This window comes from Scardinius erythrophthalmus (assembly GCF_964197995.2).
Source record: "Scardinius erythrophthalmus genome assembly, contig: HAP1_SCAFFOLD_296, whole genome shotgun sequence".
Classification (NCBI taxonomy): Eukaryota; Metazoa; Chordata; class Actinopteri; order Cypriniformes; family Leuciscidae; genus Scardinius; species Scardinius erythrophthalmus.
The window spans coordinates 31212-57532 of NW_028296315.1; the positions used below are offsets into that span (position 1 = coordinate 31212).

Consider the following 26321-nt stretch of genomic DNA (forward strand, 5'->3'; position numbering starts at 1 on the left):
TGAATCAATGCCACGTAGAATTAAGGCAGTTCTGAAGGCAAAAGGGGGTCAAACACAGTATTGGTATGGTGTTCCTAATAATCCTTTAGGTGAGTGTATGTTAGCGTGCGTTTACATATGTGTGTATGTTATTGGCATCAGAGTAATGAAATACTGAAAGAAACAACAAAATTGTTCTAAGTGCATATTGTAAGTATGATTTCTACAGTCAGGCATGTTTTGTAACAGAAGGTTTGGTGCCTTAAGGACTGTAAAGTGGTGAAGCATTGAAAGAGAAATAGAAAGTGAGATGGGGAGAGAAAGAATGAGAGAGACTTTGACACAAGTGAGACAAATATAAGTACACATACGTATATAATCCAAAATACAAAAACTATACTCTCATGTTTGTATACAGATACATGGCCACACATTCATATACATGCACATGACGAGAAGAACATATTGAATGTAAATATTTTGATTGAATATTGAGTATACAAAACAAATTCAGTGCCAAAATACATCCCATAATGTGACGTCACTTTACATTTCACTGGTTGCCATAGTATTTCTCACATTATTATGTAAAAATGAGGACAATGCCAGCATTTCATATTGTTCTTTGCTGTTTCTTAAAAATCTATTTCTGCTTGATGTTGAATGACCATGTTTCAGAGGAGCGGAATGTCCTCTTGCTTACGGCACGCAACGATTGTATATTTTACCGCTTCAGCTTAGGATTCATGATCAATTATACTTACTGTCATTGTTATCAGAGTTGATGTTGTTGCATATGCACTATGTTGAGGAAAATATATACAGAAAAAAACTGCTTGCTGTGATGCAGTAATCAAATTGAAATGCTTTTTATAAATTGCATTTTTTTTAATTATTTATTATTTATCTCATGGTTTCTTGTTAATATGCAGTGAGTTTCGTCTTTTCCACTGTGCCATTACCAGAGCCCATGTTGTGGAGGGCTTTGTTGCATTATAGTATTACTTGATTGTTATTTATTTATCAACATATACTTGTCATGAAGACATTAATTTGCTGAGATTTAAGATTAAATAAAAGTCTGTTGGATGGTGAACATGTCTTTTATAAATGAATCTTTATGATTAATAATACTAATAATACATATTTCTTGCTATGAGCAAAAATATTAATCATATATTAAATTAAAAATATAGATATTATATATAATTAATAATATATAATTTATTTATAATAAATGTATAATTTCTTCATATATAATTTTGTAAATTATATTATATATATATAATATAATATATAATATAATAAATTTGCTAATAGCAAGAATTATGAGTACATTGTGTCTGTATATATTCCATGTTCCCCCATATATACATATATATATAGAGAGAGAGATTAATCATGATTAATTACATCTAAGTTAAAATATTTTATATATACATAATATATGTAGTATATATCCATATATATATATATATATATATATATATATATATATATGCACATATATTATATAAATAAAAACTTTTATCTAGATGCGATTAATCGATTTGAAAGCATTAACACACGCACACACACACACACACACACACACACATATATATATATATACACACACACACACACACACACACACATATATATATATATATATACTAAATGGACAAAAGTATCGTGACACACCACTTTTTTATTTTTATTCAGGTTTTTCATTCAATCCATTGCCACGTTTATAAAATCAAGCACTTAGCCATGCAGTCTGCCTTTACAAACATTTTTGAAAAAAACTGGTCGTTCTGAAGAGCTCATTGAATTCAACTGTGGTTCTGTGATAGGATGCCACCTTTGCAATAATTCAATTCATGAAATTTCATCCCTGATAGATAGGTTTGGCTAGGCCCCTTACTTTCAGTGAGGGGAAATCTTAATGCTTCAGCATTCAATGACATTTTGGACAATACTATGTTTCCAACCTTGTGGGAACAGTTTGGGGAAGGGCTATGGAGGTAATATGATGCCACAAAGAATCGCATGCGCAGGGTCAGATTTGTGAAGGTGTACATAAGATTGAGAGCGTAAATTAAATTTGCGTGTGCAAGAGAAGATTTGTAAAGGTTTACCAAAACCTACAGTTTGCCAAAACTGTAAGCGCAGCTAAAAGAAAGACGCAACTGTACAAACCAGGTTATTTTGGGAACTTTTTTGCCGCATATACACAAGTCATTTAGACATTTGCAACAGTTTATTTTTTTACACAAATGTTGATCTTACGCGATCAATGTGTTTAGCAGTTCCTGACTCTGCTGTTTTCAGTTGCAAATTGCTGTTCACAGGCTTGCAATGCTTTTGGCCGTATTTGTGTGAAAAAAACGTGCCAAAAGTGTAAGCGCGGAAAAATGGAAGTCAGAAGAATACAGATCCAATTTATTTTGCGTAAGCATGAAGCTGCAGTTTCACAATACATGAATTACACTTACGAATAACAGAGAAATGCTGCAAATATTTACACTAAGAAAAAGAAAGTCGATTTACACCTTTACAAATCTTCTCCTGCACATGCAAATTTCATTTATGCTTACAATCTTATGTATCCTACACTTTCACAAATCTTACCCTGCGCATGTGATTCTTTATGGCATCATATTATCTTCATAAAGGCCCTTTTCTATTCTACAGGGTGGTCCATTTATATGGATACACCGTAATAACATGGGAATGGTTGGTGATATTAAAGTCCTGTTTGTGGCACATTAGTATATGTGAGGGGGCAAACTCCTCAAGATGGGTGGTGACCATGACATATACTAATGTGCCACAAAAAGGACTTTAATATCACCAACCATTCCCATGTTATTACGGTGTATCCATATAAATGGCCCACCCTGTAGAATGACTGTGCCCCAGTACACAAAGGCAAAGCAAGGTCCATAAAGACATGATTGGATGAGTTTGGTATGGAAGAATTTGACTGGCCCACACAGACCACTGATCTCAACCACATCAAACACCTTTGGGATGAACTAGAACGGAGATTGCGAGAGAGGTCTTCTCATTCAACTTCGGTGCCTGACCTCACAAATGCGCTACTGGATGAATGGGCAAAATTTCCCACAGAAATACTCCAAAATCTTGTGGAGGCTTTCCCAGAAGAGTGGAAGCTGTTGCTGAAAAGGGGGGAACAACACCACATTAATACTCCATAATATATATGTACACACAAAAATTACACTAATTTACATATTCCACATTTTTAAGACTTAAAGGTTTAAAACTTGTAAGCCATTTTGTGTTACAGAAGAAAACATTGACCTAATAAAATAGCCCCAATTCAAACAGCTTCGCTGTAGGCCGTTACAGGGGGCGGGGCTAACTCGCTTGACAGACGTTGATTTGGACCAATCAGTCAACGAAAGACACTCCTCGCGAGGGTGAGCAGCCATTGTCAATCCACAACAAGCAAGAAAGAGGAAGAGGACAGTCGTGCTGCGAGACAACAGAGGAAATTATGATTTGTTGAAAAATAATTTCAGGTTAACTGTTATAGATGTAATAGTCCGTAGCGATTACTTTATATTTTGTGCACCTTATCGCGGGGACTCAGCTTGGTAAGTGTTTTGCTCGTTGACAGCTCGTTCAAGAGCTAGCTCAAGAGCTAATAAGCTTATCATTATAACAAGACACATAGCCTACATCATGCTCACTGGTCAGATTCTGTTCATGTGTTTCCCTTTAACTGTCAGTTGTCAATTTGTAAATGACTAGTGAATGGTGGGAAACAAATTTGGTGTGGTCTAGACGAGGATTAGCGAGATCTCTCAGCTGGAGTTAAGATCTTACTGAATGTGTTGACCTAATTCTGTCCATTTCCTCTGATATCAGTACAGAAACACATCTGTGGCCTCCCCAGTGGAGTGGACTGATATTCACAATCACAACCCTCGAGGCTATTGCTAAACGGGTGTTATTCACTGTTTTTAGGGATATGTTTTTAGACCCAGTGAGATCGATCATCGGATGCTCTTTGACGGATGCTAAATGCATTGCTTTATGTACGTTATTAGATATTATGTTTCTGCCTCTTTCTGTAAGTTTTCTTTGTTACATGTGCTCTGGAATAGTTTCAATGGTTGTTGTCATATCATGAGGTGTGCACACTTAATGTTGTAATGTCACCTTGTTCATGCATATCTTTGAAGATGTGTCACAACATTTATTGGTTTATTTTGCCCTCATAAAGTTTTATGTCTGTTGTACATATGTGAAATCTTGTGAGCAATCACCAGATATTGTTTTGATGTTATACTTTGGCTTTGAAACAAATAGAAAAAAATATATATTCTAACTCATTTACTCTTTAAGTAAATAAAATTTAGGCTATTCGTTCTATATTTAGAAGGGCTGGAGCTGTCAAGCTTCGAAATGTTAAAGAGCATTATTAAAGTATCCATATTCACTTCTGTGCTGTATTCCTTTGAAGCCATATGGTCATTTTAAAATCATATGAACAGATGCTATTCACTGAAAAATGTGTCCTCCAATGGGCTGTTAACTGCTCTAGTTGAACTTCACAACTCGATCACTCCCATTTATGAACAAAGTGTTCAGACCAGTTTTGTGAACTAGATCAACTAATAAAGGACAATTTGTTCACAAATTGGACATTCTTTCATGAACACTCGTGATGCCAAAGAGAGCTAGGGGAGTTTTTTTTTATCAAAAATGTCCTAAATTTTGGTCTGTTCCTCACACAAAGCTACTGTATGGCTTTAGAGTTCTAGGAATATCGTAGGCTACGTGATTCTTGTGGATCGCATTTGTGCTGCTTTGAAAAATTTGTTGGTTGACAGCCCCAGTCCTCAAACGAGAATATTCTTTAGAAACTCTCCTTGTTTGTTCCATAGATGTAAGCAAATCATACAGGTTTGGATTGACATGAGGGTGAATAAACAATTATAAAGTACTCAAGTTTGAAATTCTGTCTGCTCTCTATTTGTGTTCTTTATATTTTTAGGCAATAAATAAGCAGTATTTGATTTCTACTCCCCGATGTCTGCTGAGGCATCTGGTTCATCTGGTGGGAATGTGGTGACTGTATCCGGTTCTGGCCCATCGTTCTCCAGCCATGTTGGGGAAGGAAAGGCTGACAGGAGCCTGGCGGGGAGTAAGTATGTGAAGCTCAATGTGGGGGGAACTCTCCACTACACCACCGTCCAGACGCTCAGCAAGGAGGACAGTCTGCTCAGGAGTATCTGTGATGGGAGCACTGAGGTCTCCATAGACTCTGAGGGTAAGAAAAAGCATGAGAATGTGTTGTACACAACCTTTCAAAAGAGTTTTTTTTTTTTGGTGTGTTTTTGAAAGAAGTCTCTTAACCAAGAACAATAATTATAACTATATTAGCGCCCACACCAGCGGACGGATATTGTTCTGTTTATTTTAAGCACGTGCTGCAGTTTAGTTGACTCGAGCTCTTAAAGCAGAATGAATTCTGATCGGCTGTCAATGTTTTGATCATTTATCAGCTTGACAAAATCATTCTGAAAGTGATTCCAACGATATTGTTTCTCTGTGCCATTATTGTTATAGTTGTGGTGGGGAGTCGGGACTCTACTATTTATTTTTTTTTTTTTTTTAACTATATCTTTATTGTTATCATTATAGTTATCGCCCTTAGTGTTAACGGGCCTTTATGCTCATTGCTCACCAATAGATATATTTTGTAGCATTATAAATGTCTTTACTGTCACTTTATTTCTTCAAAAGAAACTAGAACAGATGTATATACGGTATAATGTGTGTTCACTCATCTTTTAAGGCTGGGTGGTGCTAGACCGATGTGGGAGACACTTTTCCCTGGTGCTGAACTTCCTGCGGGACGGGACAGTTCCTTTGCCGGAGAGCACACGGGAGCTGGAGGAAGTGTTGAAAGAGGCGCAATACTACAGGCTCCAGGGTCTTGTACAGCACTGCCTCACCACATTACAGGTTAGGGGATCCACTGGGCTTGTGTTTCTGTCCCTTTAGTGTTGGCTCAAAGAAGCCTATGTCTGCATAGAATTGAAATGCTTCTTTGAGCCAAGGAAGGTGTTTGACAGATGTTGACACTTACTATGGCTTTTTTGATGTTGATGCAGAAACGCAGGGATGTCTGCAGGGGTTGTCACATTCCTATGATCACTTCAGCCAAAGAGGAACAGAGAATGATAGCCACCTGTAGGAAGGTGAGATAACAGAGGCTTAATATTTACTTCTCCTCTGACAAAAATAACACATGAAAAATGTGATCTCTTAGGGCTGGAATACACTATACTGCTTTTGCCCAGATTTGCTGTCTAGAGGAGTCAATGCTCGTTGCTAAAAGTCCGAGACAGTCTGCAGATTATGGACAGTCAGACTGATTTTAAAGAAAATCACGTAGTGTACCATGGGCACACGCACAGACCATCCTCCAGTCAGAGGATATCAGAAATATTTGTTTTTTGTTTTTGTTTTTTTGACATATTTTTATCATTTGTCATGCGTCTCCTAGCAATGAGGCGCATGTTTCTGTGCGAGTTTGTTGCGTTCAGTAACCATTTACAGAGTTACCAAATGCATGATGCCTAGTGTTTTAGATCCGTTCTGATTTAAAACCATTGTTTTTTCATGCGCTAATTAATTTCGATATTTTGGGCTATTTTACTTGACTAGAGAACTCGAGGACAGAAAACCTCCATAATATACACATTATTTTATTACTCTTTATCGATTTACATCTGTAGATTTCAATTACAATACATATATTTAAGGCCATTTTCTCAAAATGAGTTTTATTTTCCCTCATGCACTGAGCCAGAAATCTCCACTTATAAGTCGGACTTATATACACCAAACTTTCTTGATTTATTCCTATCTATATTCTGAAGGATTTTACAGAGGGGTTTGTTCATATATCATTTGCCTGATTTATATATCATTTTATTCCTAAAAACATGGTGATTTTCTTTATTCTGCCTGTTGACAGTACTTTCTGATTTATGGAGTAATAAAAAAGAGAGCCAAAAACCTTTAACTCTTATGTGGCAAAAAAAATGAAATTTTCTTTTTGAACCTGGCTTTATCCAATGTTCAGATTTCTGTTCTGGAAATGTATGCAAATTAGAGCATATTGAATTGGAAAATGCATAATTTGTATATTTAAGCATAACATTTCAGAAAACTTGTAATACAAAACATTTTCTTAATCATGGTGTCGTGTATTCTGGCCTTTAAGGATCCAAATAAAACCCTTCTACTGTGTACAGTATGGGCGTACACTATGGAGGAAAAAAGTGGTCTTTGTTTCATGAATAATCTTTTCCTCATTGCAGCCAGTGGTGAAACTGCAGAATAACAGAGGGAACAATAAATACTCCTATACCAGGTACATTCAGCCCTCATTCTCACTCCTTCTGCTATTTCAAAAAGAACAGTGTTTACTCTGAGCATACCACCTTCTCGTTTCAGAAAGCATATGAGCCATAATGTGATTGTGACTTATATTCTAAATAAATAATTGTTGTCACACGCACACCTCACTTTCTGGCAAAATCATATAGCTCAATGAAACCTTGTAATTATGCCTGGTGGCTATAGGAAAGAAAAATCCAAAATGATTTTAAAACACATAACTGTTCCTGTAAATCAAACAGTAGAGCATGGCACTAGCAAAACCAAGGTCGTGGGTTCGATTTCCAGGGAATGCATGAATTATAAAAATGTATAGCTTGAATACAATGTAAGTCTCTTTGGATCAAAGCATCTGCCAATTTCAGAAATGTAAATGTGAGTGAGAGGTTTCTTTTTCTATATAAAATGACCCTTTGTTCCCTCAGTAACTCGGATGATAACCTTCTGAAGAACATCGAGCTGTTCGATAAGCTGGGGCTGCGCTTTAATGGCAGAGTGCTGTTTATTAAAGATGTGTTGGGAGATGAGATATGCTGCTGGTCTTTCTATGGCGAGGGACGCAAGATTGCCGAAGTCTGCTGCACCTCCATTGTTTATGCCACTGAGAAGAAGCAGACCAAAGTGAGCAATGGGAATTAAACTCTCTTTTCTGTGTGCATATATGTCTGTTTTCTCACTCTCTTTTTTCATCTGTTCAAATAGGTTGAGTTTCCAGAAGCTCGTATCTTTGAGGAGACACTCAACATTTTGATCTATGAAAATGGGCGAGGTTCGGGAGGCATGGCCCTGCTGGAGTCAGGGGGCGTCTCGTCACCAGGTGTGGGCCAGTCGGAGGAGGAAGGGGCGGGTGTAGGGGGCGGGGATAGGCGGGTGAGGCGTATCCATGTTCGGAGGCATATCATGCATGATGAAAGGGGTCACGGACAGCAGACTGTCTACAAAGACTGAATCAGAATGGTACAAAGATGTTCTGAATCATGCATGTGAAAAATGGAAAGATTGGTTGAGAAAAGAAGGACAACTTTGGTATGTTTAATACTGCACTGAAATGGGAGGGGTGGGGGCTAGTTTAGAAATAATACTGAAGTTGCCACAGTGTGGCACAGTTTTTTTTCTTTTTTTTTCTGTGAGATAAATTTACATTTATCTTTTTTCATTTTTTTTGTTAAATTTAATTTATTGTTCAGTTAATTTATTGTCCAGAATTTCCACTTTTTCAAGTTTCAATGTGATATAAGTTGTGTTTTTTTTATGTTCTAATTTGTTTGAATGGGCCATGTGAAAGTTTATCTTTCAGTGTTTAATAGTAAACTGTGATGTATGCTGACTTGAGGTGTTGAGAATGATGAGAGGTACGTGGAGGCGTCATGTTGCATAGGACTGTCAGATCTTCTGGGAAACTGACCAAATTTGCGCAGCTTGTTGTTGCAGCCATTGATAGCAGGGGGTCCAGTTTTAAACATCCTTTTTGTAACACAAATAGAAAGCGTAACAAGTAAATAATTTTACACAACTGTGCCTCACGATTGGTATGTAAAATTTGGATGGGCATGTTAAACAATATTTCTAAAACTAATATTGTTATTGTTTAAAAAGACGATGATCACTGTAGTTTCTAACATGATATCACTGAATACACTCTAAAACAGCAGTGGGTTAGACGCATCAGTAGGATTGAAATACTTCCAGCACTAAACGATGTTATAATTTTATTCTAAATCATTTCTAGACAAAGATGGCGCCTGGCATGACGACAGTAGTTACCACTAAGTTACAAACCACTTCACAAAACGATGTTTTATTGACCAATGTTAGCCATAAATGTATGCACTCACTGTCCTAGACCAAAAAACACCTGCCAATTAAATTAGTATGTGGAATGCCGTCCAAAAATTGTCTTGGAATTTTAATCAAATTGAATTAATATTCCATTAACATTTTCAATAAAAATGCTTTTTGGTAAAAAGCCTTGTGGTTTTGAAGTTATTTTGGTTTTGTCTTAAAAAAAAATATTCCAAAGAATTACACCTTAAAAAAACACAGTCGATCATAATAGAGTGCTAAAATGACCTATTCAAACCAAATAAAGGATGAAAATAATAAATATGCGAATATTAAATTACTTATTAATAAGTAAACATTTAAAAGAAAACGCTAAATCAACCATAAAAAAGTATCTGTTGAAGTTTTAAAGACGTAAATTCTCTAACCTAAAATATTTTAATTAGCGTATTTATAAGAGAATTCATGAAAGAAAAAGTATTAGCGGACACAACAAACGTTTTGACCAACTGTATGATGTTGTAAATAATACGTAAGCGCGTCCGTCGGAAATTGTGCGTGATGACGTAAAGCAACGTAGCCGAGCACAGCAAAGCGCGCCAAGGAAGGGTGTCGCGCTAAGTACGCACAGTACGCAGTGGTGTAAAAAGTGGCGCAAATGTGTAAAAAAAAAAAAAACATGGCCAAAGAAGAGGACGTGATACGAGAGTTCGTTGTGAGAGAACTGCACAAGTGTTCGGATCTCAGGTAAACTGCGGGTTGAAAGAAATGTCGAAATGCTGTTAAAACGGAGGTTATCATCATTGAATGTCAAAGAACGTTATGTTATGTGGAAGTCAGGGCTGAATCATAAACTCGTTAAATGAGAAATATCGCACGCATGTCAGGTCTCACTTCGGTTTCTAGCTAGTGAGTGATATCAAGGGAGAAAGGAACGGATTAGGAAGATACTAAAGGGTTGGTTAGTGTTGGATTCTTGTATGAAGACGGTCACATCACACGAGAAGCGCTTCAATCTGTATTTGTCAAGTAAAACACGATCGGGGACTCTACAATGATGTGTGACGCAGCTTACGTAAAAGCATGGACAAGCCACTATGCTAAGCTTCTGTTTGGTTGTGTACAAAATATGTGGTGTTAAGTCATGTGACATTTTGCACGGATTTTTTTATTGGTCCGTCAGAATTACATTTGCATGTCTAATTTACTGTTGCTCTTCAACCTTTCAAGTACACTGACTTTAGGCATTTTGCGGAGGAGATTCCTGGAGAAGGTGGGTAGAGAGTCGCTCAGCACCAAGGACAGACAGTTGATGAAGAAAATAGTCGAGGAGGAACTTTTGAAGATGCAGGTGAGCAAGAGACAGTAAAGTCGTGTGGTCATGATCATGCATCTGTCCGAAAACGACCCTTTGCTAAGCTCCACCCTTTGATTATTGATTATTAACTCCAATACACTTTACTGAAAGTCTAAAATAATCGTTGTTTCTAAAGAAATAAGGTTATATTCATGTTTAACATAAGTGAGTGTTGCAGAGGTCTTTGAGCATTGCAATTATTGGTGAAAACTGCTCATAAAGTGGTTACAATTGATTGGAGATTATTTTTTCATGGACAGGATTGAATTGTAACATTGCAAAACATTTAATATTTTTATCGGTATGTTTTCCTTAAAATAAATTAAGTTACACATAGGGGTGGGCTATATGACAAAGCTTATATTTCAATATGAGTCATTTTATTTCACAATAACAATATATATCACAATATAGTCATTTTTGCTTTAACAATATGTAAGAATTTTGTATCAAAAAATCCAAAAACCACTTGCACAGTGTTATATATTTCCTTCAATTGATAACTTCCATTATCCTAAATGTTTCCAAGAATTAGTAAATTCAGAGAAATTCACAATTTTAAAAAGTGCCCGTCCCTGTTCACTTGTCGCATGTCAATGACGTAATAACCGCATTATCCCTGGTTTCCGCTTGTACTGCCATATTAACCGTGGGGACAGATGTGGACGACTGCGTAGTGCTTAACGTCTAGCGGCACACTGTTGTTTCGTTCAAACATTATGGACCATGGCAAGCTGACTTTGGGACAGAAGGAAAACTAAAATGAGGATCAACATCAGCGTGACGTTTTCAATGCCGCGACTAACTTGGACTTGACAGAGACGCCGCTCTTGCATGTACTTTATTAGACAGTTGAGCAAATGTACATAAAACAAATCAATGTTATATAGCTCAACATGATGAAATGTTAGAATATGATCAGTATGTTATTGTAATGTTGATCTAGCTTACTGCTAGTCTCATACAGCCAACAAACTAACACATAGAATAACATTATAACTTTCAACTCACTCAAATGCCACTTATCACTGCATCATCAACCTACGCCTTTGTTATTGTAAGAGGTTAGCGACCCCTAGCGGTGAATTTAAAAACAACAACATATTTTAGCTTTAAATAAGGTTTTTATGATAGCAAAATTTCATAATTCTTGTCACCAATTTCAATATCACAAAGCAACTAACTCTAGCCTAAGTAAAAAAATAAACAAAAACCTCAAGCTTACTGAAGACAAACAGTGATGAAATAACAAAGAAAAGAAAACAAATTACAGTACAAGCAAAAAGGCATCAAACTACAATAGAACAAACGCAAATGAAATAGACCTACCTGAAAAACTTCAAGCACTAGAAATAAGAACTACATAAATTGTACATAAAAGTACATACAATTACAAAAAAAAGTTCAGTATGAATTAAATAAATTTACATTTATTCTTATTATAATTACAGACCATTTATTTTTTTTTCTTTTGTTGTTTGATAGTTAACATTTATGACAGCAGGTTTATTAGGTTGCCGTCACTTTAAGATCAAATGCACTGATGCCTTAATAATACTTATACACGTACGGTTTCTTTCTCAATTGTTCTTGTTCATTTAAGACATAAACAAATATGTTTATGAGAATACTCGCAAAGACGGGCATTTTGACACATAAGTAATAACGGTGTATTTAACCGTTTAAGCCCAATAAGACGCCAAAAAGAACTCGGTTCAGTACTCGTGCGCGCTCTATGGCTTCACCACTCTAATCCGATTTTTGTGCATATCCGATTTAAATCCAATCAGATTTAGCAAGTGTGGATGGCAAAAATCACATGAAATGCAATTTTTACAAATCCGTTTCAAGCTACATTACATTCGTTTTTGCCGGGTTTGAAATCCTATTCAAATCTCATTTCTGGAAATCTGTTTCAGTCTGACCGCTTTGAATGGATTTTGCGTGGTTTATGTAATTTTCTCATGCCACTTAAAACGTAAACATCAGACGTTGTTATAGGAAACATGCTGAAAGTCGCTGCAGAAATGAGGTTGTGTTGTTGCAAAGTGCTGGACGAGCAGAAAATGACTATAACAGACACGTGTTTTGAAACCGGCGGAGACGACAACACAGAATGAAGCCGCTCATACCAGCCTCCTACGTTTCTGCCGCTGCATCATAAGACGCAGTAGTCCAGCGCGACGGCTACACATTGAGATGAGATGTCATGTTGTCTATTGCAAACCCCTCTATGTTGGGCTTGTTGTTGTTTTTGGCGTATACCTGCCAACAATTATTAGGCAACTATTGCCTTTGCAATAGAAATCAACGCAGGTAAAGAGCGGGATGGACACACAAATCGGATCTGAACAGTTGCGATACACAGTCAGTAATTTTAGATCAGATTCCAATCGGATGCATAAATAATCGGGTTTGGACTGACAGTGAGAACGTAGCCTATGAGCAGTGGCTTTATGTGTGTGTGCTCAGAAACAGTTTCTCAGACAGTGTGCGTATATACTAGCCTGGCAACTAAGCCAGACCTACATCAAGATGTTAGGTCTGGCAACTCATCATTGGCACGGCTCAATCCGAGGGGCGGGATAAACGATTGTCTCTCAAAATCCCTCTGCATGCAATAGGATAGCGCTACAACCAATCAGAGCAACGAAGAGTTAGAGGCTAGTTGGTATATTAAACTTTTGCTGTATCCAGTCGGCAAAACTCCGAACACATCTTCCTTTTTTTAAAAAGGACTTAAGTGCCGTTCTTTGCTCTTTTCTCAAAGAAAAACTTAACTCCAAGTCCTCCAGAGTCGCGGCCAAAGCCGATTCGAAAGACTGTTCTCCAGCAGCTCCGCCATTCTTTGTTTTCAAGTAGCAGGGAACCGTCGCAACTCTTTCGTCATTATGTTAAGCCCACCCCCCCCTACTCTATACACGATGTGACTGGCCTGACCTGAGTTTGGTTTTTCCAGCTCGAAAGTCAACGGAGAGTTGCTAGACTACACCGGCTGCTAAATAAATGTTGCTGCCGTGAGGGTGCGTCTAGATTTCTAGGCTACGTATATACCTAAATTAGTTGTCTTTCACTGCCATTGACCTTCAGTGGTTTAAAATCACTTATCAATGCTTAATAAAGCTTAATCCACAATGCTTAAAAACATCTGCAAATGACATGTTTGGCAACGTCACATGAGCATAGCCGTAATCGAGATTTTAGTCAAAAATCTCTAGCGGCTTATTGTCTCTACTGGTATATCATCCACCCCTAGTTATACAGTAACATTATTAAAACTTTTTAAATCAAACATTACTTTGATAATCTCTTCTAAAATCTGAATGAATACACATAATAAACGTAAATTATTGACATTTACGTTCCTTAAGTCAGTTAAAGATGCTTTAGCGTTTATTTGGGAATGAAGATGGACGCAGTTTAAACCACAGTATGCACTTCTCAATATTTAATTGTAAGTGTCTCAACCACAACGTTTGGCCAAACTTTCCAAACACCCAAAAAGAGAAAAGAACATAAGCTTGTCTGATAATGTGGTGTACATCAACAGTGTGATTTGTCAGTAACATTTTAAAGTTGAGGCTTAGAAAAGGTAATCTATCTTTTCAGGCCAGCAGTGATGATGAGCCTCTTATTAAAAGTGTGAATCCGTCAAAGAGCCAGAACAAAAGGAAAAGGGAGGATGATGACAACGATGATGGAGGGGATGAAGAGAATAAAATGGTGGGAAAGACAAAGAGATCACGGCTAGAGGAGTCTTCTCCAGGTATCTGTCTAGTACTTGTGGAGTTTGTCCTTGATTTATTTCCTCATGTTGCGTGATTAACTTTATAATCTCTCTTTTCCAGATTCCCCTGACTCTGGAATAGAGAAGGCTATGAACGAGGGAGGGCAAAAAGAGGAAGAAGCCGGAAGTGATAAAGACACGGGTGAAGACAGTGAGGAGGAGCAAGAGAAAAAGAGCATTAAAAGAAAACCACAGAATAAGAGACGGGGCAAACAAGAAGAGGACAATGACAAGAAAAAGAAAACGAAGAAGAAAGTGAAGGTGATGGATAGGGATGAAGATGAGTTGATGGATTCTGATGAGGAGGGGGCCAGGCAAAAACCACCATTGAAACAAAAGAAAAAGAAAGAGGATTCAGACAGTGAGGAGGAAACCAGTGATAAACCAGCAAAAAGTGAGTCTGCGAGTGATTCTGAGGATGAAAAAGTGAAGAGCAAAGCGAAGACACAGAGCAAAAGAAAAGATATCAGAAAAAAGAAGCCGGTCGAGAGCGATATTGTGAAAGAAGTGCAGAGGGAAGTGTTTGGGAGCAGCTCTGAAAGTGAGGAAGAGAAAAACGAGAGCGCTGAAACAAAAAACAAGAGCAACTCTGAAAATGAAAGCACTGGAGACAGTGAACTGGAGACAGATAAAAGAAACGATGCTGCTGCTTTATCATCTAAAGAGACCGAGAAAAATGGTAAGAATCCCTCAGAGGTTAAAGTGGGCGCACGTTTAAATCTCTCTACTTACATAGTTCATCTCTTCTTTTCTTTATAGAGGAGAAATTAAAGGGCAGTCAGAAGGAATCGGCAGAGGACTCAGACTCCTCGTCTCTTACCTCGCTGGAGGACGAGGAGGAGCGAGAGAAGGGCAAGAAGGAAGAGGAAAAAAGCGTGAAGAAGAAAAAACGCAGTGAGGATAGGGAGAACACAACCAGAGGAAAGGCAAGATTAATTTGAGAACTCAAAAAAAAAATAACACACACAACTTTTTTTCACCCCTGTGTTTTATTTAAGGAATATCAAACAAGCAAGAGTGCTTTTATTCTGAATAGCAGCAGACAGAAATATTTTGTAAGATTATAAATGTCCTTAGTGTTTCAAATGAGTGCTGTTCTATAGAACTTTCTATTCATCAAAGAATTCTAAAAAAAATGTATAACGTTTTCTACAAAATATTAAGCAGCGCTACTGTTTTCTGCATTAAGTTTTTCTTAAATTCAGCTTTGCCATTACAGTAATACATTTTAAAATATATTCAAATATAAATTGTAATAATATTTCACAATAGTACTGTTTTTGACTGTATTTTTGATCAAATAAATGCAGCCTTGTTGAGCATAAGATACTTTTTTCAGATACATTAAAAAGACTTATCGACCTCAAACCTTTGAACAATAGTTCTGGTTTGGGTCAAAAATGCTCCAGATATTTAAAATGTTGGATAAAATACCCTGTAATGAATTTTGTCATCTTACGACAATTTACATATTTCACAATATTCTATTCTTGGCTAAGTATGGAAGCTTGTTTCCACCACGGAATAAAAAAATAAATAGAAAGGTAATTGCGACTTTTTATCTCACAATTCTGAAATTTTTCTCAGAATTGCGAGATATAAACTCGCAGCTGTTTGTATTGGGATCATACAGATACTGTCAAATAAAATTCCAGGACTTTCGAGGACTTTTAAAGCACCGCTTTTTGGGTTTTCAAGGACCACAATCAGAAATCTTGCTTATCAAACACTATCTTTATTATCTTTTAAATTCTAAAAAAGTATACTAAAATATACTAATAAAACAAAATGGTACAAATAAACTGCAGAGCATGCAAATTGTATGCAGTGACTGTTGCAACTTTAAGTGTGGGAACAAAGCCCTTGAGTTTTCAGTGCATAGAAGAGCAAATAGAAAGTGGGCATAAACTTCTTATATGATTCTTATTTAAAGATGTAATAACAGATGAAAACAAAGGATTTCATTTGTTAAACGTAATGCATTTCAATGTAGCTAACTACAAAGTTTATTATATTGCAATCTAATGACTTCTTTGCACTAAAAATATACATTTAAGGATTTTTTTTATGACTTACTTTTATTACAGATATAAGGTATCTATAATACAACTTATTTATTAATATATATTAAATACAAAGTTTATGATGCTATTTTTGTTCAATAAATAATATTTGGTATTGAGAAATTTGGTATTGTCTGATGGGGGTTTATCAACGACTTCTGTGCAGGTCACAATGTTCCGCCAGTAGGTGGCAGCAAAGGACTGACTTCAAGAGTGTGTTAGTAGACCGTTCATAAAAAAAAATACTGATTCATTCTGGAACAAAGCAAGGCTGTAAACAAGGAAATAATTTTAACTTTGAACAACACCTTATAAGGCGCAACCGACAAGCAAAGCTGCTCCGGGGTGAATCTGAATCTGACGCTTTACTTCAAAGAGATCAAACCACTGACCAGAGCTGTCAGTCATGTGAAATCCACTTAATCATTGAAAGGATACTATGACAAATATATTGCTTTCCTCGTTCAAACTGATTTTTTTCTCCTCATGGATATATGACTGACCTGAAGAATGAAAGCTGTATCATATACTTGGAAATGCATGAGCAATATCCTGCTTATAGCCATACGAAATCACTCTATATATCATATGGGTGCAGCGTTAATTTTGAGTGAAAATATTGTATGTGTTAGACAAAATTCATATATATAGTCTTTCAATAATTCAAGCACTTTAAGTACCTTTTCATAAATAGAACCTCGTCTGTTTTCAAGGGGTTTCCAGGGCTTAAATTTCAGAAGTCAAATTCAAGTACTTCAAGCACCTTGCACGAATCCTGGTGTAATAAAGTCAGAATTGCGAGGTTTAAAGTCGCAGTTGCAAAAAAAGTCAGTCGTGAACTGACTTTTTTCCCATCAGAAACAGACTTGATATCTCACAATTCTGACTTTATTACACCAGGATTCGTGCAAGGTGCTTGAAGTACTTGATTTGACTTCTGAAATTTAGTCAGAATTGTGAGTTTATATCTCACAAATATTATTGTATTTCTCGCAATTGCAAATTTCTATCTCACAGTTGAAAGAATTGAGAAGTCAAAATAATGTTTTTTTTGTTCTGTGGCAGAAACAAGCTTCCATAGCTAAGTGTAGCTAGGTAATCAAGCAAAATCTAAAGTGTTTGTTTAGTGCCTTTACAGACACAGTAGTGACCTGTAGCTCTCATATGTCTGCATTAATTGTTTCTGAGGCGTAGTTTCTAGTTCTAAATGGATTTTGATGAAAAATACCTGTAAATACCAAACATTAAGAAATTACTCCCAACAACTGCAATGGCAGACAGCAATGGAAAGCCATGTAATCTAACACATAGAGATGTTTATTGTGTGTGATATTTTGTGGATTATTTAAAGCTACTTCTGTGTTTAATGTTTATTTGTAACAGCCAGAATTGCTCAGATTGAGAATGTATTTACATTTTATTGTATTTTACACCAAATGTGTGTTTATGAATGGTTAGAAAAATATTCCATAGAATAGTAAAAATAATTTTACCAAGAAATGATTAAATGGCTAAGATAGTGAAAATTATAACTGATTTGAATAATTTGTTCACCATCAGGATGAAGAGAATAAGGCTGTGTCCAGGCTGAAGCGCTACATCGCCCTCTGTGGTGTGAGACGGAACTACAAGAAGCTGTTAGACGGCTGCCGATCAGTAAAGGCGAAGGTGGCTGTGCTGAAAAAAGAGCTGGAGGAGCTGGGTGTGGAAGGTTAGTGTGCATGTGTGGACACACGGGGGAGCACGCACACAATCAACCCTCAATAAGACTGCTTTTTGTAGTCTTTTGGAACGGTTTATTTACTACACATACACAAACATGCGTGACGCTTGTGGTGTTGTCAGCGTCTCACTATGAGTTTCATCTTCAAATTTAATTTGATAATACTATTGTCAGGAACACAGAAACTCAAAGGTCTAATGAAAGAAATATATTAGTTTTGTACAGTATATGTGCTTCTCATAGTAGTAGGAACAATAATAATAGTTTAACTTTTTTTTTTAAGAAATATCAAACAATATACATTTTTTTGTTTGTTTTAACATAACAGTAAGCCTCTATTGTGTACCACTTTGCTAAAAAAATAGGGATTGTTACATTTTCATTTGATTAAATTTGAAACTGATGAAGTTTTAATGCATTCATTTCATTAACACTGTTTTTGATAATGCATTTTGTATTCAATCATAATACGCAGAATCCAGGAAAATTATTACAAAAAAAAAACATTTCATAAGGCCCTATTAATGTTTTATAAGTTTTGTGAATTCAATTGACTAGCCATGATTTGAGTATTAAAATGTAAATAAACCATTTTTAATAACAAATAAAATAAAATGGAAAACAGAATTTGGGAAAAAATAAAACCGATTTAATAGGGCCCTATAATTTTTGTACAAACACATTTATTACCCATGAAATGTGTCTCTCCCAGGTCAGCCCTCCATAGAGAAGTGTAAGAAAGCTCGACTAAAGAGAGAAGAAGCACAGGAACTGGCTGAGCTAGACCTCAGCAACATCATCACCACTCAGGGTAATGGCACTTGATTCTGTATCTCAAGGATTCCCATGTTTATGAATACCTTGAAATCAGGGAATTTTAAATTTGGGATTTTTACCCTGTTCAGCCCTAAACCTAATGAAATGACACTTTGTTCATCAGGTCGTCCCAAAAGGAGAGCAGCAGCAGCAGCGTGGCCTCCCGCACAAAATGCCTCTCCTCCCCCCTCTGCCTATAAACGTGTTGTGGTCTCGGACTCAGATAGTGGGGAAGACCACACAAACACAGGCCGCAAGAGAGGAGCACCCTGGGGCAACCTGCAAGGAATCATCAGTGATGACGGGGAGAGCGACTAGATGGCAAGTGCCTTGTACATACAATCGGTTCCAGCATTGCACCTGCTCTCTGTTTTACAACAAACTGTTTAAAAACCTGCTCTAATGAACCAGTCTGTTCTTTGGCAAAGGAATTTTATGTGTACATCCTCAAAAATTGTAGGATGTGTTTGGATTTTCCTTCCGATATGTTTGTTCTATACTTTAATTGGTTTTATAATTGCTAGTTTGTACTTTGAAGTATATTTAAGTGTTCCAAATGTGTAGAATGAGGTTCATGCAGCTTTGAAAATAAAATAATGTATATTGAATTTGTTTTACATTATCCATTCCTTCTCCCATGTCTTTTTTTGCGGACATGGTATACAATTTTTTTTTTTTAGAAATGTGCTTTGACTTAAAGGTGTATATTTCACAATGTAGACAAAAAAAAGAGCATTCCCACAATGAATTCCAGGGCTTGACATTAACTTTTTGAGGCACTTGTCCTTCGGACAAGTAAATTTATGTTTTACTTGTCCATGCACAAAAGTCACTTGTCCGGGTAAAGATTTATAATTTTATCGTTTATTTATTTTTTTGTGTTTTGTTAATGCAGAATTCGAACAAACCATTGAAAGCATCCAAACACTATCAATATTAATAAAATTCTGTTGAAACAGTAGAAAGGAACGTGTCCCAAGAACAGAGTTCCCCTTCAACAAGAAATAAGGATCTCCAGACTCCATAATACAAAGTAATACTTTGCACGCTGGTGTGCAGTGTATCAACCAGAGGAAGTGGTGACTCTTGTAGGTATGCTCAGTATTTGCAAGCTAGCTAGACTTACTGTATACTATAGGCCTACCTAAAATAATTTTGTAAACAGAGATGCACCGATTACAATTTTCTAGGCCGATTCCAGTTTTTCATTGAGTTTGACCTGCTGATACCGATTTATTATTTTTTTTCTAACCACTTTACAGCACACACAAATATTTATTTTTGATCTTTTCTTTAACCCTTTCACGCGTAAGTTTAAAATATTCTAACTGACACGACACCCCCACCCCCCAGAGTGATTTTTTTCAAGGCGAACGTTCCCTTTAATGTTTCCATGGCGACGCGTCACGCGATACACCGCAGTCACAATAATACTGTATGAATGACTGATGTGTCGCTTTTATTTCGCGTTTCCTTTTTTATTCAAAATATTCACAAACTTGCTTACCATGTCATCAATCATCCTATCTGATATTCTGATTCTCAAATACGTGTGAGTGAGTGTGTTTGGTTGTTTAAAAACCTTTATAAATAATCTTGATCTAAAACATGAGATGGGCGCCACAATGTTGTCCTGTCAGTCGGATTTACAGCACGTGAATTCATCAGTTTCTCCCGAAATAAATGCAAGAACGTGGCCGGTGAACTGAGAAGAATAGAGTAAACTTTATAGTTACTTCCACTATGTTTGTCTTATATGAATAACACATGTCGGCAAATTATATTTGAATAGATTGTTATTGCTGCTTCCACAGACATCAGTGTGTATTTTACAAACTCCAAATGTATTGTTTTACTCGTGCTTATGTGTATTTAAATATCTGAAACCTAAAATAACCATTATGAGGTTGAAAACACTGCTTAGTTGTGATATATGACAGCGCTGAACGCGTCCGACTCTGGCTCAGCGCCAGGCAACGCGCGAAAGCACAGTTTGAATCTGTCAGTTATGTGACGTCTCAAATCGGTAAAATTAAATCTGTAAAATTATAGACGTAATGAGTGGCACATAACGTGAAGTAACATGGCATTTTATTTTGTTTGAAATTTAACTTGTCCGGTGGGACAACTAATTTTCTCTTCCACTTGTCCTACAAAAAATCCACTTGTCCCGGACAAGCGGACAAGCCTTAATGTCGAGCCCTGAATTCTTGTATTCTTTATTTTGATTATACTGAGTCAGTGATTACATGTTTTTAAAGAGGGCATCTTGCTTATGTGAGCTCTATTACAGAAATTCAGATCCTGAGAAATGAAGTAGAATGGAGTCACTTTTTTTGTCTTTTTCATATTGATGACGACTCCAGAATCTTACCACTAATCAATATTGAAGTTTGTTAAAAAAATAAAAAGACCTGTCAGCTGTGACTATTAAATTACAGAGGCAGAAGATAAGAGTTATGATGGAGAATGTGACCGCAAGGGAAGAAGAGAGGAGGTTGTGTGTGAGCCACTCTCATTCAAGGGGAATGAGACAGACCCCAGCTGATTGCTGCTTATGTGAGAGTTGATCCAGTCTTGATATTCAGACACATTGATATGCAGACCAGAAGTGTTATCATAACGCTGCTTACTGACCAATAGATTCCAACGTCATTCTGCTGAGGCAAACAGTTTACATTTACAATAACACTGTCAACAACTGTAACAGAAGATAAAACAGGATTGCACTCACTATTTAGGTCTGTCTATGGAAGTGTCACTATACAATAGTGAAAAAGTTGCTCCAGGTTACTGTGGATTGATTAGGATGAAATGTGAAACTTAAGGCTGGTGTCTTGCTATATATTTATCTTATTGTTGTGTTGAGTCATTTGAAAATAGGTTTGAGCTCAATCCAGTGATCCAGCTTTCTGTACCTCCAGAGAATGGACTACCAGCAGCAGCCAGACAGACCGACTTAATGTAATCAAAGTCACTGAAGAAGAGAGCTGGAGCAATGCTATAATTCCATAATTTGCTAACATTTACAGAATAGGAAATTATTTTTGTCTAATGTGGGTTTGAGCCGTTTTGGTTCAGACATCCCAAGTAGGCCACAATGTCAGATGCAGAGACAATGCAAATAATCAGTCTTAATTTTACTATTATGAATCCACAGCTGCATATCCTATATGGTACTTATAACTAGCTCAAGGCACTACATACTTGAGTATGGACAGGGAAACAGACAAAATCCGGTCTTTATTGATTAGTCTCCCACTGAAGACAAGGCCTGTATAAATGCTGACTTGCCACGGCCAAGACACTACCGTCACATTCTTCCTCTCAGCAATCTTGGTGAGAGGAAGAATGAGGCTCGACCACATACTGATATGAGAAAAAAAGATATGGAAATTCCCTGTTTAAATGACTCACAAATAAAACATTCATAAGTTTGGGTTGTAACAACTTACCATCTATTTGAGAGAGACAGGTTGAGAAAGAGACAGTGACAACAATAGTCAAATAATTAGACTATTTACATTAGATTATTAAAGTTAACTTTTTTTGTGGCAACAAGTCAACATTTTTCAACTCAAAGGTGGCCAAGTAATAGAGATGAACAAAAAAGACAAAATATTTAGACAATGTAATGAAACTGCAATAATGATAAACTAGTTTGAGTAGCCTATAATTACTTTCAACTTTTTAAATTATAGTTCGTACTAACCCCACTTGTAAATTTTGAGGAACATTTTGTAATTTCACTTAGACAAAATAAAGTAAAAAAAGGTATTTCATCAGAAATAATAGTTTGTCTAGTCAAGTTAGCAGGCCCATTCAGTATTATCAACAGGCAAATTCAGCGGGCAAAACCGCATCATCTCTCTAGGAATTGTGCATTCGGGGATTTAGCGAGAGGAATTCCCCACACGGATTTCACCTCAGATTCAATGCGAAATTGCTACATTGATCGTAAGCTTCATGATTTCGAGTGACCTGAATTAGCATTGCTTCTCACCTCACTGCATTACTGATATTGACTCGCTGAAGTTATACTAATGTGACTGCCTCAATAACAAAGTTTAGATGAGATCTTTAGATGTTTAGATGCCAAGAAGGAGATCCAGCGCCCACGTTACAGCTGGCAATATTTCACTCTCCATTCATCTATGAATGTCTTCACAAAGCTAAGATAAGTGTCCTTTTTATGCTCATTGCTTAAAAGCTATCAGGTTATCGACAAAATGCTTGTTGCTAAAGGCTATCCAGGTATCAGCAACATGTGTTTCTTATAGAGCTGGTAAGTCCCGCCCAGGGTTCGAAATGACTTAGGACTCTTGGGGGGTCCCCTAAAATTTAATTATTAAATTATAAAAAATTCTGAAGACTACCTTGCTACACTATATACTGTAGGCAAAATTATATGGACCAATGTTGAAGGTGGGATAATGGTCTTGGGATGTTTTTCATGGTTTGGGCTAGGCCCAGTATTGTAGTGGTGTCTGGAGAAGTGGCTATAATTTAACAGGTAAACCTCTAACTCTGGAGCAACAAAGTTACAAGTTCTTTTTCTCTCCATGATGCAGGATTCTAAATTAAGAAAAATAATATTAGCTTCCTAGATAGCTTACCAAGCTCTCATGTATACTCATTCATGCTCAAATCACATTCACTTTAATCAACTCACAGTCCTGGTTATCTTTCGTAATCACTGACTGGAAAAGTAGGTTGTTATGCTAGCTTTGAATAACTTCTGCTATGGAAGCTTGTTTCCGCCACAGAATAAAACATTTTAAAAGAAAATTGCGACTTTTTATCTCACAATTGCGAGTTTACATCTCGCAATTCTGCCCACCCGTAAAACCCCAAGTGGACCTCCAGGTTGAAAAATCGTCAATGCAAGTGAATGGGAGAAAATAATTATTTTGTGGTCCCATTTGAATTGTGCCATGAATGTGAACATATGTTGTCTGTGAATTTTTTATATAACTTTTCATGTTACGAGTTTGACAGTTTATGGTATGATTCTTCGGCTAGCAGTTGTGGAAAAGACATAACGAGAAAGACTACATGTCGCCTATGTGACGTCACCCCATAAAGCTGACTTACCCGTGGTTTTCGCCAACCTCAACGATTTTGCCCTCTCCCTGAAAGAAGGCGGTGAAGTGCACCAAAGACACAGCCATGTTTAGCGGGATCCGTGAGCTAGTGTCCGTGTGCGAGTGCTGGTGACGTTTCAAACGCGGCGAAAGCAGCGAAGAGTTGTAGTCCACAAAGTGCTCTAACACAAGTCTAACCGTATCAAACTTCTACCCGCTAAATTGTAGCATTCTTTACACGAAAAGTTATATTAAAAATTCACAGACAACATATGTTCACATTCATGGCAAAATTCAAACGGGACCAGAAAATAAATATTTTCTCCCATTCACTTGCATTGACGATTTTTCAACCTAGAGGTCCAGGGGGATTAGCGGAAGGGGCGGGACTTACCAGCTCTATGGCTTATCTAGTTGTATTTAGTAACATGCTTGTTGCTAGGCTTTTGTGATCATATTGGCAATGTGCATTTCTTATCTGTTGTCATTGGCAACATGCTTGTCGCTGCTGTAATGACTGAGACAAGTCAGACACAAGTATTTGTTATAGTTTAACAAATGATATTTAGAACTCACTCTGGGGCCCCATCCCCCCAAACAGGGCAAGAAGGTCTTAGTTACCATGACCATGATCAGATAAGTTGGTTTTATGACTCTCAGCAATGTGAACAGGGCCTCTGCCACAAGACCTACAGATATTAGAACAGACTCTCCTGCATTAATTTATCGATGAACTGATGAATCGTCAAAATAACGATTCAATGATGCAAACTGAATTCAATTTAGCTGCAAAGCAGCTCTAGGGTCATAGTTCGGTTGAAAACAGGTCAGTATCGGCAACACGTTGTTACTGTATTTATCTATATCTAGTTGTTATTGGAATCAATCTGGTGTAATTGCCTACATGCTGTGCTAAGCTTATCTGGATATCATCAACATCGTTGTTAACGGGAACACACTTGTTGCTCAAGGCAATTGTTATCGATGCATGCTTACTTTAGGCTTTCTAGTATTATTGCCAACATACTGTAATTTTATCTGGGTATCAGCTTCATGCTTGTTCCTTAAGTCAGCCCAATAGTGTATTACATTGTTAAAGTTTATCTGGTTGTATTGGAAAAGTACGGAGCCCCTGGCGATATGTTATGCCCTAAATTTATACATGATTAACTAACTGTATTTTTCTATGTACATTTCTGAAATTCACTTTATGTAAAGCTGCTTTGAAACAATATATATTGTGAAAAGCGCTATACAAATAAATTTGAATTGAATTGAATAGATCTGTGGTTAATGAATGATGTGACATTAGAGTCTTTCCGGTAGAACTTGCGCTAGAGCTCCCATTTTTTTGCCCAGAACAGAACCATACCGCCAGTCCAAACTGTATGTTAATTGTCAATCATCTTTGACGATCGTGGTCCTGACAGAAAGACTGATGTCATCGTCCAGCTCAGTTCAGTTCTCATCATTTTTAGTAAATCATTTATATTTTTCTACATATTACCTTTTTATTTATTGTTGATTTTTTTCCCAGTTGGTGAGTTACACACAGTTGGGAGATACACACCAAAGAAAAAAGAGATGATAATGAGTATTTAATTTTCTTTCATTCAGACACATCATTTGTATTTTTTATATTTAAAGGAACCGTATGTAAGATTGTGGCCAAAACTGGTACTGCAATCACTTTCAAATTACTGTAGAGCGGCTCTAGTTACCACAGCTGCAGCTACAAACTGCAGCCTATGTTACTGTTGGATCCTGCCATAGACAGTAAAAGAAATGGACACGGCGACCCCATTGGATTCAACGGAGACAAGTGAAGTCAGTTAGAAGCACACACTTCCTGGGGGTCGACCGTACTGCACAGACTCAAACTGAGCTTGACGACGTAGATGTGACGTGAGCAACCCGTCTGTCTTCTAGTAGCTGTACCAAGAGAAATCTGAATCATTCCCTTCCGAAACTTGGAGAGACGGAGAGCGTGAGTATGAGGTGTCCATGAGCTAGGAGCAGGAGATACTTTTGCTAAGTACTCTGATTAATTACTTTGTCATTTTACCTCCACGTCCCCCCGATTGCCCGCGAGCTTCTCCTCCTGTCCATACGGTAATCTCTCTACTGTGCGACAGAGAGTCGCGTGGGTATGACACAATCGTTAGCCTATTTTTACAAAAATTGTTTCTACAGGGCCATAATGTAAGATACAAGGTAATGGAGCCTTTTATACATTTTCGTGTTTCTTTAGAAATAAATAATGGATAAATGGAGTCTTTAAACGCCTCAGATGTACAGTTAT

At 36.9% G+C, this 26321-nt stretch overlaps 2 protein-coding genes across 2 annotated transcripts; both read left to right on the forward strand.

The window, feature by feature from the left end:
- Window positions 1–3319: 3319 nt before the first annotated feature.
- LOC308686463 (BTB/POZ domain-containing adapter for CUL3-mediated RhoA degradation protein 1) lies at window positions 3320–9368 on the forward strand. Its single transcript, XM_081394884.1, has 7 exons — window positions 3320–3584; window positions 4991–5266; window positions 5795–5964; window positions 6114–6200; window positions 7329–7381; window positions 7833–8028; window positions 8110–9368. Exons 2-7 carry the CDS (start codon window positions 5026–5028, stop codon window positions 8353–8355), a joined length of 993 nt encoding a protein of 330 aa, XP_081251010.1. The 5' UTR covers window positions 3320–3584; window positions 4991–5025; the 3' UTR covers window positions 8356–9368.
- A 381-nt stretch (window positions 9369–9749) lies between these two features.
- On the forward strand, window positions 9750–19543 carry LOC308686464 (uncharacterized protein). The gene is made up of 8 exons (XM_081394885.1): window positions 9750–9936; window positions 10420–10540; window positions 14156–14312; window positions 14395–15012; window positions 15093–15259; window positions 17957–18107; window positions 18832–18930; window positions 19060–19543. The coding sequence occupies exons 1-8, from the start codon at window positions 9848–9850 to the stop codon at window positions 19251–19253; spliced, it is 1596 nt and encodes a 531-aa protein (XP_081251011.1). The 5' UTR covers window positions 9750–9847; the 3' UTR covers window positions 19254–19543.
- The last annotated feature ends 6778 nt before the right edge of the window (window positions 19544–26321 follow it).